Source organism: Elephas maximus, chromosome 8 (genome assembly GCF_024166365.1).
Source record: "Elephas maximus indicus isolate mEleMax1 chromosome 8, mEleMax1 primary haplotype, whole genome shotgun sequence".
NCBI lineage: Eukaryota > Metazoa > Chordata > Mammalia > Proboscidea > Elephantidae > Elephas > Elephas maximus.
The window spans coordinates 78,681,430-78,697,795 of NC_064826.1; the positions used below are offsets into that span (position 1 = coordinate 78,681,430).

Here is a 16,366-nt window from a genome sequence, read left to right on the forward strand (position 1 = left end):
TTTACAGTATTAGTGAATTATAAAAAAATCTGCCAAGCCATATATAAATGATCATATTACTATCATTGCAAAGAACTGGACTGTGAGGTTTCACATTCTCACACACTCTTTACCTTAGGAACCCCAGTTGATGTTGGAGGAAGAAATGAGTGTTCACACTGCTCTAGGTACTTCTCTGAATTTGTTTTTCCAAACAGGAGAATAACCACAAAACCTCTAGAAAAAAATTAATTATAGATTTAAAAGAAAAATTACTATAATTTAACACATCTATCACCAAGTATATTTTTCAGATTTAATAGATGGTTTTATCATTTACTGAAGAGTCAGCATATGATATATGGCAAAGAACTGACAGGTTTTGTTCTGAAGTTTAACACAACTATAAACATTTTGTGAATTTATACAATAATGTGTTTCAAAGTTTTGATCAAATATATATCATAATGAATCTCAGGCAACATTTTCAAACTTCAGGAAAATCAGCCTTCATTAAATAAGCAGACTAAATAATAACCAAGGATAAAGACAAGTGGGATCTAAATTACAGCTAAATGATAGGCTTCTATAGCTCTGTTAACTATTTAAGACATTAATAAATATAACTTGCCACTATTAATATAGAATAAGCAAAGGCCATACAGAAAAAAAAAAGATCAAATTTATTCTTTCTTTAAATAAGGCTGAAATAAGAAATGTACATATACCCCAAAACGGTTATTTTTTTAAAACAATTATAGGACCAAGGTAAGATAAACACCAGTTTAGAACTACTTTACTGAAAAGTATTGACTAAATGTTATCAATATTTTCTATATTCAAAATTTACCAATAAACCTAAAGCACTAGAAGTGCATACAAGAAGAAAATTAAATTTTAATCGTACAGTAATCTTACAAATTCAAAGGCTAGGGACAAGGAAAAAATAGGGAAAAATTAAATATGGGCACTCTTAACTACTGAAAAGAAGATTCTCAATGTCCTCTGCTTTTTTCTGGCTGCCTGCTATTTCGCTGTTCTTCAATATAGGTACCACAATAGTAGAAGTGGGGTGGGGAACACAGATAAAGTCAAATCAGTTCATATGGATTCTGGTTTTTCTTTTTTTTTTTTGTAAAGGTGGCTTCAATTTCACCCATTTATGTTATATTTGATATCATTACTAAGAATCAAATTGGCCTATATTTTAGCTTGACTTGACATTTATATGTACACACAGAAAATGCTTACATTAAGTTAACATTGTATTTGTAAGGACATCATCATGGAACTGACTGATAAAAACATTAACCTTTACTGACAGTACTCTAAGGAACAGTCTAATATTACAAAGAACCTAATTAATAGTTTCAGCCTTCAGGTTTAAATAGAAATAGATGCTACAAATAGCTACATGATACAACATATATTAGAATGTCATGAAATAACCCATAATATGGCACTGATGATATCCCAAAATAACAACCAAAGAAAACCCAATGCAAAACAAAAATCTCTTAAGAGTGGTTTTCTTTCCAAAAGTTTTTCTTTATATTATAAAATAAGATATTAACTTTGACTATACACAAAATATAAACATTATCAGCATGGTATACGGGTAAACTGCAGAACTTGACAGTTTTATGAGGGGAAAAAAAGTTGGTTTCCACAGGAAAATGCATTAATTCCTCTCACACTTGCATTTTAAGAAAAGGACAAAGTGCATTTTCAAAAACTTATACACTGAAACTAAAAATGATTCTTTTAAAAAAATTATGAGTTAAACTTATTTTATTTAAAGTTGATACTTAAAATCTATTTTTCTTCTTTAAATTCACAACGCACTAAACTATATTAAAAGAGGGGACAATCATTCTCTGTAATTATAACTAAAATAAGAAAGATCTGGCTCAGGAAATTACAGCACCCCTTGAGCATAACTGAATAACGTGAGAATGCTAAGTAACTAATTCGCATGAGAAGATAATGGGGGGATGCTAGTATGTAAGCAGAAGACCCCTTATTGAGGCAGTGGGTTTCACTGAGATCAACACAGCATGGAACAGAACATCAGATCAATTTATGATTTATCATGACCTTGGAATTTCAAATCCTACTATGTGATTCTTAAGATTACCTGAAGAGGTATTTGGTGCCCTTTTCCACACCCGCCAATATCCCACTGTACCTAAAATTTTTTACAGAACTTTACAAGTCTCCAAAAGATTTTTTACAATTGTTCTATGATAAATTAGCAGATTCAAAAAAGGGAGCACAAAGGTTCCTGTGACCTTGAAATGAATAATGGACTGATCAGCCTTCTTTTCTCCCTTTCCCAAATTTTACAAGGAATAGTTTAGTAGAAATGATCCTTCACTGAGGGATCCTAGGGCTTTTACCTTGGCCCATAAAGCTGGAATTTCCTCCTTTTGAAGTATTGGGAAATATTCTGAAATTCTTCCTTCACTCTTGCCAAGGACTCGTTTAATTTGTGAAATTAGAAGAAAACTCTCCCTTTCAGAAAAGCATCTCTTTGGGACAAATAATCTCGTTTACAGTCCCTTTAAAAAGCCTTGACTCTGTGGGGGAGAGGTGCTGCAATGCAGCTCTGGGCTGTTTGGCCTTAAAATCTGCAACTGAGGATTATAGTTAGAGAGCCATTATGTTGCAGATCTATGATAAGGTCTTCGGTCATCTTTACCATCATTAAAGATATTCCGAACTCCATGCATCTGACTCCTACAGTTTATTTCTTAACTGTTTTAGTATGCAGTATCATATGTGAGTAACTGTAACAAAAATACAAAGTGTAACATAAAGTACAGTTTTATGAAGAGTCTTGGAGGTCACTGCCCAATTTAAGTAACTCTCACTTGTCCAGCAATCAACGAGTGTGCTCCCCATAAAATGGCTACACATACACCCGTGCCCTGAAAGAGATGATAGGTGGCAGATATCTTCAGAAGCCACCCTTTTATTGTCTTACCCAGTTTTTCAGGGCAGTATAAATATGCTATTCAATTCAGCTAAGTCCTCTAAACCTATAAGTTCATTAACTCCTGCAAATATCTGAGGTCTCAAAAGGTTAAAAGAACAAAATTTCTTAAGTGTTCATCCCATAAATAAATAGATAAATGAATCACAGATACAAATACATCCTGACAACAAAATACTCATTTTGGCTAAGCTATCTTGGTTTTTTTTTTTATCTTGGTTAGACTTTAAATATAAGCACCTCTCTTGCCTACACATTTTCTTACATATTATTCATGTCTGATAGAAAATGCTCTGCAAAGGAAGTTAAACTAAACAAACTCCTTTGTGAAAAGGTTTATCAATGCAAGCAAAAGCATAACATTGTAAACCAAATAACCCCGAAGAGAAAACCACAAAACCTGGTGTTTATATGAATTTTCTAGACTAAAATCACAGTATTCATTCAGAGATATAATTAACATTACTGCCTGAAGTCTAATCAATGAAACAATACCTTCTTCTATGTAAAACTTGATGTGGCATCTCAATTTTAACTTATGTACTTTAAAAATCTTAAAAACTTTTTATACTATCACAAAAAAAATTTACATCTTCAGAAAACTAAAATTTTATTTTTCAAGATTATCATCAATATTTCTGGTATTAATAATAACCATCATTGTTTTTATTTCCATAGGTACCTTAATTTTACTTTTTTAATTTTGGTCAAACAATTTGTATAAAGTACCATTCACAAATAAATCATACTCCCATTTCTCATGGTCATTTGTTTCAATTTTGAACAAGAGAACATGACATATGAATTGTGAAATTATCATTGAGTATACTTACCCACCCACAAAGCAGAGGATATAAAATGCCAAATAAAATATTACAAAAGGTCCAAAGGTTACTAGGAAAAGGACAATGCCAAGGCTTCCCCATCCCCATATGGAAAGACTGGCCTGAAATAAAGCGAAAAAAAAAAAAAAAACATATATATAAATATGGACTAGAAAAGAATCAACAAAATTTTTAATTATATTTTAAAATTCCTCCTTTTGAACATTTATGGTATTATAATAACTATTAAAACATTTACTTTTGAAACCATTAAGTACACACTTGGGGATTTATCTCCATGAAATGATATACACAACCTAGCTGTATAAAGAGATTTATAGAATATCAGCAATGTTTAAAAAAAAAAAAAAAAGTGGCAATGTAAAGGTACAACAAGAGGGGAACAGTTACACAAACTGTTAAGTAATACGCTGGCATGAGAAATTATAACAAAGTGTGTATAAAAACATTTGCATATTTTATATATAAACAAAAGATTAAACTGTAAAGTAGTATTTATTTAGAATTAATATTTCCTTTTAAAACTAAGTTCCAACTAACTATAGTATGACAAGAGATCTGGAAAAATAAAATTTTCAAGGAAAGAAATCCACATCTCATTGAAATTGTGATACTTTTATTCAAATCCTGTACCAAAACCCAAACCAAACCCGTTGCCGGCAAGTCAATTTCAACTCATAGCAACCCTATAGGACAGAACAGAACTGCTCCATAGGGTTTTCAGGGCAGCTGGTGGATTTGAACTGCTGACCTTTTGGTTAGTAACTGGGCTCTTAACAACTGCACCACGAGGGATCCAAATCATATACAGAAACCCAAAATTATAATTGCAAATGTTTCAATGTCCAATTACCAAAATTTATCATGATGTCAACAAACAGATCCAAAAAGTTGCCACCCTATAAAATAAATAAATACCTATTTCATACAGAATTATACTGTTTTATTCAATAAAAGAATTCCTGCTGTTGAGGGCAAACTGGATTTTAGCAATTTAAGTCATTATGAATAGATAAATGTATTCAATTCAAGAAGTCCCTACATCCATTTGCCTTGCACTGAGAGGTATACAAAGGAAGTATTTATCCCACTTCTGCCATCAAGGAACACAGAGAAGAATGTCTTATAGGAATGAAACAATTAGACACTGAACCAAAAGAAAATAACAGAAAGTATTATAAGATGCTAAACTGAACAAATGACCAAAAAACTATAGAACAGACAATAAGTCCTGAGAATTTTGAGAGAATGGAGAGTTTTATTTATTCATTCACTCATTCACTAGTCATTGATTTCATTCTATGTGCTAAGCACAGTTCAAGGTACTGGGATACAGCAAGGAACAAAACATACCCTCATATACATACTGTCATAAATTTACATTCCAAAAGGGGAAGAAAGGTAAATAAGTAAATACATAGTTATATATAAAACATACATAAACAACAACAACAAAAAAAACCTGTTGCCATGAAGTTGAGTAGATTCAGACTCACAGCGACCCTACAGCACAGTAGAACTGCCCCATAGGGTTTCTAAGGAGCGCCTGGTAGATTCAAACTACTGACCTTTTGATTAGCAGCCACTACACCACCAGGGTTTCCATGGGGATAAGTACTCCGGAATAAATAAAGCAACTGTATAAGTTGGTTTAAGACGTTTCCAATGATTAGGCAACACGTGAGCAAAAATCCTGGACAAGATTTATTGAGGAACAATTTATTCATAATATTGTCTTCCTACTCCAGATGGACATTTTTCTATTTATTCATATCTTCATTTCTGTACCTTGGTGAAGTTTACATTTTCTTTTCCATATAGGCCTTGCACATTCTTGTTCATTTTTTTTTCCCCTCATCCAGGCCACTACCATCTTTTTAACCTGAAGAGAGAATACCTACTGATAAAAAGTTTCTGCTCTGTCCTCACGCTCTCCTGCCTGAATCAGCATAAGGTACTATTTCACAGCTACAGAGTGGTCTCCTTTGACTTACTTGTAAGAGCTGAAAGTAGGACACAGTGATTAGGAAGAACAAAGTACAGAGCAGCCCACGCCCTCTGACAATACTGCCTAAGCACCTAGTTAGTACCTGATCCACATTACACTACTGTCAGATGCTCGACTATGGGAAACAGATGCTTGTTTCCCAAAACTCACTCAAAACCTTATCCACTGACTTCCCCACAAACAGTTCTTGTGAACTCACAGAAAAGCTGAAACCACCTATATATAACCCACATACTTCATTCAACCTACCTTCTCCAGTGAGATTTGATCTAATATTCACAATATTACCCTTTGTTTACATGGTTAGATTTATGCTTGCTGGTCAGCTTTTCAAACTTGAACAATGTACTGTTTAATGATACATTCAGGGAATTTAAAATAAAACTAAATGCAAAGAAAGTGGCTATCTCTGTGGATAAAGAAGCATGCAATTCGAGGACAAACACACGGAGCGTTTCAAATGGTAGTGTTTTATTTCTTAACAAGGGTTATATGTGTTTGCTTTAAACTGTATAAACGTTTTATATATTCTTCTGTTTAAATGAAACCTTTAACAACTAAATTTTCAAACAGAATGACAATCAGTTACATAGGGAAGATTAATGCAGCAATTAATTAATATGAGGAGATGCTCAATTTGTCTATCAACTCAAGTTTTCAGATCTTTATAGGTCTCCTGGAAACCCTGGTAGCGTAAGTGGTTAAGAGCTACGACTGCTAACCAAAAGGTTGGCAGTTTGAATTCACCAGGTGCTGCTTGGAAACCAAATGGGGCAGTTCTACGCCATCCGATAGAGTTACTACAAGTCAGAATTGACTCGATGGCAACAGCTCTGGTTTGGTTTTGATAGGTCTCCTACTCATTTGAAAACGGTAGTAAAATCTCTAAAAACAAACTCATATTCACTCATTCAATAAGTATTTATGAATACCTACAATGTGCCAGGAGCCCTGGTGGTACAACGGTTAGGTGCTCGGCTGCTAATTGAAAGTTCGGAGGTTTGAAGCCACCAGTAGCTCTGAGGCAGAAAAGACCTGGCGATCTGCTCCCGTAAAGACTGCAGCCCAGGAAATCCTATGGGGCAGTTCTACTCTGACTTATGGGGTCGCTATGAATCAGAATCGACTCGATGGCACACAACAACAATGTGCCAGGTGCTGGTGATTTGACAGTGAACGATATGTTACCACCATATTAAAAAAAAAAAAAGTTCTATAAGAGGGCCTTTTCCTTAATTTTGAGAGAAACAAATTCCAGAGACAAATATAATTAAACATTTCCAATGAAGCAAGTCAAGTGCTCACACGCTCTGTAGTTACAGCAGTTAACTTCAAATGTTAAATTGTTCCCTGAAACATCAGAATAGTCAATTGTCCAAAAATAAGAAATCTTTGTTATTCTTAGTGTTTCCATATTTATAACTTGCTGATTTTATAATCGTCTATTATTTGGTGAGATTAATAAATCTACATTACAGTGATTTATATTAAAATAATGCTTGATATATTAGCATTTTTTCCCCTGCATATGATAATCGATGCTGAAAACAGCCATACTGCCTGGTCCTTAAATCACTGACCCACAAACTTGGAGATGGAAAAAACTTTCAAGATCATCTAGAGCAGTACTTCTGAAACTTTGAGGATCTTGTTAAAGCGCAGATTCTGATGTAGTAAGTCTGGAGTGCTGCCTGTAATTCTTTAATTTCTAACAAGCTACCAGAGCTGCTCAGAATTAAAGGCAGCTCTAAATACATTATTATTTTTTAAATATTTACTTAAAGAAACATCACAACTGAGTGCTCTATATCTTTAATAAGATAACAGATTAATACTTTCCTAACATTATACGAGGTGCCCTGGTGGCACAATGGTTAAGCTCTCAGCTGCTAACCCAAAGGTCTGCTGTTTGAACCCACTAGCTGCTCCTCGGGATAAAGATGTGGCAGTCTGACTACACAAAGATTATAGCCTTGGAAGCCCTATGGGGGCAGTTCTACCCTGTCCTATAGGGTCACTATGAGTCAGAAACAACTCGATGGCAGTGGGTTTTTTGGTTTTTTAACATTATATGAAATAAAAACCTAGATCTATTCTAAGTCAAAATCCAGAACATTAGATGAAACATAAAAATAATTCCAATTAAAATAAAGAATTAGACATTTTTCTCAACATTATTTAACACTGTTCTGGAAGTACTAGCCAGCAAATTAAAGGAGAATAAAAAAGACTTGAAAAAATGAGACAAAATTATGATTATTTGCAGTTAAGATGATTGGTAACCCACAAGGAAAACCAACTGGAAATTATTAAAAACACAGTGAAGCAGTAATAAGTCTTATTACAAAATTAAAATAAAGGAAAAAAAAGTCTTACTACATACAAAACAAGGAGAAAAAAATAATATAATAAAAGATCATTTAAAAATATAAATTAACAAGAAGCATGTTAGATCAAAGTTAGATAAAAGATGATCTTGGTAAATAGAAAGACTTTTTGTTTTTGAACAGTGAAACTCAATATTATGGGGAAAAAATTGTTGTTGTTGTTAGCTGCCATCCAGTCGGCCCCTAACTCATGATGATCCTGTGCACAACAGAATAAAACGCTGCCTGCTCCCGAACCATCTCCATGACCAGTTGTGGATCCAAATGTGATCCACAGGGTTTTCATTGGCTGATTTTCTAAGGTAGATCACCAGACTTTTCTTCCTAGTCAGTCTTGGTCTGGAAGCTCCAATGAAACCTATTCAGCATCACAGTAACATGCAACCCCCCATGACAGATGTAGTGGCTACACACGAGGTGCACTGACCAGAAATTGAGCCTGGGTTTCTCACATAGAAAGCAAGAATTCTACCACTCAACCACCAATGCCTCATATTTTAAAAAAAAAAAAATTAATTCTCCCTAAATTAATCTCTAGGTCTGGCTTATAATGGCTTATTCACAACTCCAAATGCCAAAATGCTCTGAAAACCAAAAATGGACCAAGCCCTATACTTAGCATTCTACTATATTTCATTTACTCCTCAGAACAACTTATGTAATCAAGAAGGTAGTATAGCATAATGCTAAAAAAGGAGGTATTCTGGTATTAGACTATGTGTGTTCAAATTCACCTTTACTACTTACTTGCTGTGTAACCGCTATATGCCTTATTTCCTCGCCTATGTCTGTGGACAGTAAACGAGTTCAGGTCCAGTGGTCAATTTTAGCTTAACCACTATTATTATTCCTAGGAGCCCTGGTGACACAGTGATTAAGAGCTTGGCTGCTAACCAAAAGGTCAGCAGTTCGAATCCACCAGCTGCTCCTTGGAAACCCTATGAAGCATTTCTACTCTGTCCTACAGGTTGATATGAGTCAGAATCGACTCAAAGGCAATGAATTTTTGGTTTGGTTTAGTTTAACAATAAAAAAACTAAGGTATGAAGAGGTTTAAAAAATTGCCCAAGGTCATACAGCTAGTAAGTAAAAGACTGAGATTTGATCCTAGGCAAATCCAGACTCCTTAACAAACTTTTAAACTTGCCAGCTGACAACTGCCTGAAGTTATAAAAATAACTAGTTACAGCAAATAAAAAATGCTAAAATCAAAAATGAGTGCTTTCTTGAATCTTCATATTTATCAGCTTAACATGCTAAGAAATAGAAAACTACTTGTAATAAATGAACATAATAAATCCCTGATCTGAACATAAAGTACATAATCTTATTATTAGAAAATCAGTTTATTTGTATACATATTAAATAAATAATGGAAAGAATCTCAGTTTCAAAGGGTGTCAATTTATTAGCATGCCCGGATAGCTACATACATCAGTTTGTCCCTTAGCTCAGGGACGCACACACACACACACCCTTTTTTTTTTTAATAACCTCTGCTTCTAAGATTTTTAGAAACCAGAAGTGACAATGGAAAGAATCATATGTCTCCTAACAATAGGAAGCAAATGAAAATAATTTACCTTATGATAATTCATACTTAAATCATACTGACATTTATCTCATTTTATCATCACCACCGGCATTTATGATAGGAAAGGCAGTGTAATAGAGTACTAAGAACACAAAGTCAGAAACTACAGATTCCAGTTTGCCACTAACTTTCTAACTTAGGCAAAATCACAAAACATCTCCTTGAACCTGAATTCCAATTAGCAAAATTGTTGTTATGAGATCATCTCAAGTCAATTCTAGCTGTCACAGACTGGTTAAGTGACTTTCCTTATAATTGCATAACTAATTAGATACAGAGCCAGGCCTCAACCATCCTGACTGCATGTGGAAAGTAGAGGCTAAATGGAAACAGCTGTATCAGATCAGAGGAAGATGACTGTCAAAGGATGCACAGCAAGGACCTTGGACTTTGATATGAGTCACTAGAGTAGGCCAACCACTCTCAGAGTTATATTCACCTGCTATAGTTAGATACATTATATGATATATATAGGGCAGCCAAGCAGACAGGGCTGAGCATCTTAAACCTGATACTACTTCAGCGCTAATTTGGATTATAGATACTATACATATAGGAGTTCAATAACACAAATAACTAGCCATAAGAAGAGTGGCCTGTTTTCCTCTCATCTACCTACAAGAACTGAAAAGTCTTCTCCATGTAATTAAAATAGATGGTGTACTCATGGCATGGGACTTTGTCTCGTTCAACATTACATAATAATCTATTTAGCCAGGGTCTGGTGCACAGAAGCTGCTCATTAAATACGGAACTAAATAATTAACTTACTAAACAAAGAAGTGAAATGAAGAGGGAAAGGAAAGTAAAAAAGAAGATGACGTGAATTAAGGTGCCTCTCCTTAACTCCAACTTATATTACGGCTTTAGGTAAGGCGACACACTCCTACCAGCAAAACCTACGCCTTCCTCCCTCGAATCACTCAAGGGCTTGGTCTTGTTCTCCAATTGGACTGATGTAGTCAGTTGACTTACCCTAACACTAATCCACATCATTACTTCATTTTCAGGGAGGCAGCTACAGAAAGGCAGCTATACAAGGATCATCCATGCATTTGCTAGGTCAACTGACGGCCCTAAATTGTCTCTTCCCAGGCTCCAGTGACAGGAAGATCCTCTTCCACTCACCCCTATTTAAGGGACCTCGTGTATCGTTGTGAGGATGATTAAAGACTGGTGATACTGTGCAAGTTTCCAATCCAGCTGTGGAGCCAGGAGGGATAGAGGGTCTGTGAAAATGGTGGATACCTTAACCAACTACTCTAGTCCCCAACCTGGCTAATTGGTCGGTAAACAAAGACGGTGGCCACTGGACACTCGTGGAGTTGCTCCTTCCTCACTTGGGTGCCTCTAATAACTAGGTTATACACACAAATACTTGTAGAGCAGTGGTTATAAAATGTCATGGACTACCACATGCTAACAGTAGGACTCCTAACATCCAAAGAATGAGAAAACGCAAAATAACAAAAAAGCTACTATAATTTCAGCGTTTAATTAAATTCTGTGAATTACAAAACACATACACAGTTAAAAATAACAGCAAATACATACATGATATGTATTATTTGTTCAGGATACAAACTAAGTTTGTATCCTGAACAAATAATATGTTCTGGTCCCTTTGTTACTGAACCTTTTACAGTAACTTTGCAGACAACCCCAACCCCTGCCAAACAGTCCATACCATTGGGAATCAGTGAATTAGGGACTCAAAACAAGTACAGTATTGACCAAAAAAAAAAAAAAAAGATTTGTATTTAATGCATGCTTTACTTGATACAAGAAACATAGTATTTAAAATGTCAAAAGTGTGGTATAGTAGAGAACAATCCTCAACTACAAGCTTTGTATTTAACAGGCTTGCAGCAAATATTCAAGATCTCAAATAGCAAAATGACTAAGGTTTCCTGAATTTCTGATAAAAGGCCTAGTAAGTAGGCAAGGCCGAAACAAATTAACCAAGGGATCTTTCTAGAAACTATATTTTTCTAGCTATACATGCTGGGTTTTCGCCTTAATAATAACAAGCTTTCTGTCTTTATCAAAATGAAAGAAACTATTAGGTTCTTTCATAACAAGCCTTTCAACATTTGGAAAGCAAAATAGATTCTGTTTCTCTATAAATGTTTCCATTTAAAAGATGTAGGTTAAATTTGTTTAGGGATGGGACGTAGTAAGTCTATGTGTAGAAATAAATATATAGGCATAGTGAGCATACAAAAAGAAATAGTCCCTTAAAAGTAACTGAAAGCAAAAATCTTAAAGTTAGCAAATAATGAGTTAAATTTCATTTGCATAAGCTAACAGAATCATCAAGATATCTAAGAAAATAACTGTAATTCTACTTATTTTGAACAAATTATCTTTCTTTGCAACAGCATATTTACCCTGATTATTTGTCTTAAATTCACTTACAAACCAGTAAAGAGATGTATAGTTATCATTTATCTAAGAAAGGGAGAAAGCTTATAAATACACGTTATTTACTTTTTTTTTTTTTAATGGAAGGATAAGAAAAAAAATTTTAAATGATGATCTATGGAGAAAGGAGGGAATGGGGTAGAGGAGAACAGAGTAAGAGACATCTTTGAAAACACCTTGTTTTGTAGATTTGATTTTGGAACAGTATAAGTATTTTATTTAATTATAAAAAGTAAAAATTTAAAAAGCAATCTGTAAAAGTATAAATCAAAGTGAAACAAACAAATCTAACTGCATAATGAACAAGGTAGAATAACCACACAGAGAGAAATTATTTCAAGCGATTTTACTACACAGTAACTGGACTATGAATCCTTAGTGGAATACACCTTAAAAACAAAAAGAGCTATTTAAAAAAAATCTTAAACTGTTTCAGTAAACACTGTTGACAGTCCCACTAGCATGAATCAGGACTACTTAGGGGAAAGGTTTTGGAAGAAAGGTCTGATTCCAAGCCTGGGACAGGACATACATTTAAGACGAGCCTGGAGCACCTTGTTATACTAGAAAGCTATCAAAAGCTACTGGGAATATGTCAACAGGCCTCAGGAGCCAACCTGAAGAGGTGAACTGGCTAAAGATGGGATCAGTGAGAATAGCAGTTGCAATGGATTGGAATGCTTCAAATATTTGATTTAACAAGACCATAAAGATACTTTTAAAAAATTCTTCTGATCACCTTTGAAGGATACTAAATAACCAACTCACTATTTTGAAAAGTGGTAGAGAATTAAGCTCTTATTAGGGTAATCAGTGAAAATTTAGTTCCTCTTTAAAGAAACATCCTATAATATAAAGAAAAAATAACAGAATTAGACTAGGTCATACTGAAAAGCCTTAATGAATTAAGGATCTAGGCGATGGTAATGAACAGCTGTTACCATCACAAAAAAAAGAGCTGGAAATAACCAGACACTACGTGCCTCCCCCAAAGAAATATGTACCACCACCTATGAACGAGTTTTGCTGGGCGGTGGGGGAGGGGGTCAAACCTAAATCTGATTAAGGAAACACAGAACACTGAGGAAATGCTACATTACACCACAGAGATAAAACAAGTAAAATTTTGGACTGTGGGAAACACTAAAGGACAAAAGACCTAGTTTCTTCAACAAAAGAAATGCAAGGGAAAAAAAGGTGGGGGGCGCCTTGGATTTAAATGGGAACGTGTAGCCTATGCATGCGTGTTGTGTTTACCCTTACCGTTTCTATAAATTGTACCAAAACATCCTCTTAAATTCTTTCATGTATACCATTTCTTCAAATAATCTGGTGCCCACCACCCCCCACGCCAAAAAAAAATTGAAATGTGTACACCTTGATTCTGATTTTAACAAAAATACAGTGGAAGAAGAGAAAAAGGAGAAGGAAGAAGACAAGAAGGGAAAGAAGAGAAACTGGCCAATTTAAACAACATCTGGATATTTGATGATGTTAACAAATTGCTATTTATTTTTAGCTGGTATAAAGGTGTTATGGTTATATTTTAGAGATTCATGATGAAATGTTTACAGATGAGATCATATATCTGGAATTCACTTTAAAATAATTCTAGATGTGAGGAGTATGGGAAAAGTGTAAAAAATACATATACATAAAATAGGGTTGGCCATGAGTTGATAAATGTCTATGAGCAGAGGGAGTTTATTATGCTATTATTTCTACTTTTAATATTTTAAATTTTCAGAATTTAAAAATACACGACAGCCACAAAATCCACTTGCATTCCTTAAGTAACCACCTCCAGGAAATAAACAGCCCATAAACATGCTATATAAACCAGAAAACTAACCTGAGATTTAAAGTTTTTTTTTTTATAATTAGGGTTTGGGTTTTTTCTTTTTTATAATTAGTTGATAGTGAAACAATATACACATGGCTATTTAATTAAGAAAAAACTACTTTTAAATATGGAACTACAAAGTTTTAATATCCTATTTTGTGTGTGGATATGCCTGTGTTTTATATAAGAAATACTGTCTTTCAAAATAATTATTTTGGGGGATTTCATATTCATTCTATAATGGCTAGCCAAATGTGTTAGGCCTTAATGATACAAAGATGAATCAGACAGTTCCTGCTCTCAGTGTGTTTACAAACTAAAAAACACACGTGCAACGATAATATAAATGTGATAACTGCCATAATAAGGAGAACTGGTTTCAGAATTCCTTTTGAATTATCCTCAATAGGCAGTTTTGCAGTTAAGAAATATCAGTCTCTTTTCTTTACAGCTACCTACTTCTTTCCACCAAAATGGTATTACCCAAAATTCATGACTAACTTTACATATAAAGCTCCGAAAAATCCCAAAATAAAAACTCCAGAGAAACAAAGACTGGCAAATGCTGAGGATATTCAACTGCATTTTCACAGGTTATCTGGGGTCTTAAATGCTAGCAAGCGGCCATCTAAGATCCATCAACTGGTCTCAACCCACCTGGGGCAAAGGAGAATGAAGAACACCAAAGACATAAGGTAATTATGAGCCCAGGAGAAAGAAAGGGCCACATAAATCAGCCTGAGACCAGAACTGGATAGTGCCCAGCTACCACCAATGATTGCCCTGACAGGGAACACAACCGAGAATCCCTGATGGAGCAGGAAAACAAAAGAATGCAGACCTCACATTCTTGTAAAAAGTCCAGAATTAAATAGATACATAAGACTATGTGGGCAGCTCCTGTCTGGAGGTAAGATGAGAAGGCAGAGGGGCACAGGGGATGGTTGAACAGTCACCGGGAATACAGGATAGAGAGGAGGACTATGCTGTCTCATTAGGGGGAAAGAAGCTAGGAGTGGACAGTAAGGTGTGTGTAAGTTTTTGTATGATAGACTGACTTGATTTGTAAAAACTTTCGCTTAAGACATGATAAATAAAAAAAAGACAGAAAAATAAACAAAAAGCAATTTATCTAGGAAAAGAAAAAAGAATGTGCCATAGGAAACGGACTCTGAAATTCACTGATTCAAAAGTAGGGCAGAGAATAACTTCTGTTTACTGCACTTAAGCCCAATGCTCACGGCTATTTACACTTTTATGTCTGAATATATTTAAGATTTAATTTATAAATGGCAACAAAGTAAAAATACGATCCTCACTCTACATGCACTAGTTATGAGGGATAAACGCACTATTCAAGAGTTTCCAAAAAGTAATTTGCTAAAACTACATATAAATAAATACAAGTACAAGATGCTTTTAAAAAGGAGGGGAGGAGAACATCCAGATGGCACTAGCCATGAATTATAATAAACTGATACATGGTCAGCCTCATCAATGCCTAAAAAAAAACAAATGCTGAGAAGTCAAACTGCTCAGAAACAACCAAAATGCCCATGAACAGATGAATGAACATAAAGAGAGATGAAGCACTGATGCACGCCACAACACAGATGAACCTTGAAAACATCATGCTGAGCAGAAATAAGTCAGTCAGTCACAAAAGGACAAATACTAGATGATCTCACGTACATGAACTAAGCAAACACATATAAACCAAAGATTATTGGTGGTTACCAGGGTGACAGGGAAAGAGGGAGTTTTTGCTTAGGGGACATTTGTTAGTGGTGATGGAATGATTTGGAAAAGGACTGAAAAAATGTTTGCACAACTTGAAGAGTATAATCAATGTCACTGAACCATATATGTAGAAATTGTTGAGTTTGCATATGTTTCATTATGTATATTTTCACAATAAGAAAGACGTCAAACTGCCCAAAATTCATTCAACTTTCAATAAAATGTACAAAAATTATTTTCACATGATGTTAAAATTAACTAGTTATATTCATTTCACAGATTTCATAATCAATCATCTCAGTGCAGCAAACAATAGAGAACAACTCTGATACAGTAAACCTTATGAGAAAGTCCAAGCCTATATAAAATACATAATTATCACAAAATTAACAAAAATTGTCAGACTATCAAAATTTTAGTTAACATGACAAATTTGCACATACTTCAACTTGTTCCACCTAAGAGATTCCCCCCTACCAAAAGAAAAATCACACCTCCTTTATTTAGGAATCCTACAGTAAACTTCCTCTCCTAAGCTAATCTGATGTGGT

At 34.5% G+C, this 16,366-nt stretch overlaps 1 protein-coding gene across 2 annotated transcripts in view; it reads right to left on the reverse strand.

Annotated features, from left to right (window-relative positions):
• The window catches only part of SNX13 (sorting nexin 13), a 161,692-nt gene that overhangs the window by 110,806 nt on the left and 34,520 nt on the right, over positions 1-16,366 (reverse strand). For both annotated transcript variants that reach the window (XM_049893268.1, XM_049893267.1), the window contains exons 2-3: positions 3,808-3,920; positions 114-216 (exon numbers count right to left, since the gene is read on the reverse strand). In XM_049893268.1, coding sequence (XP_049749225.1) covers positions 114-216; positions 3,808-3,920 — 216 coding nt within the window. The remainder of the gene's footprint in view (positions 1-113; positions 217-3,807; positions 3,921-16,366) is intronic.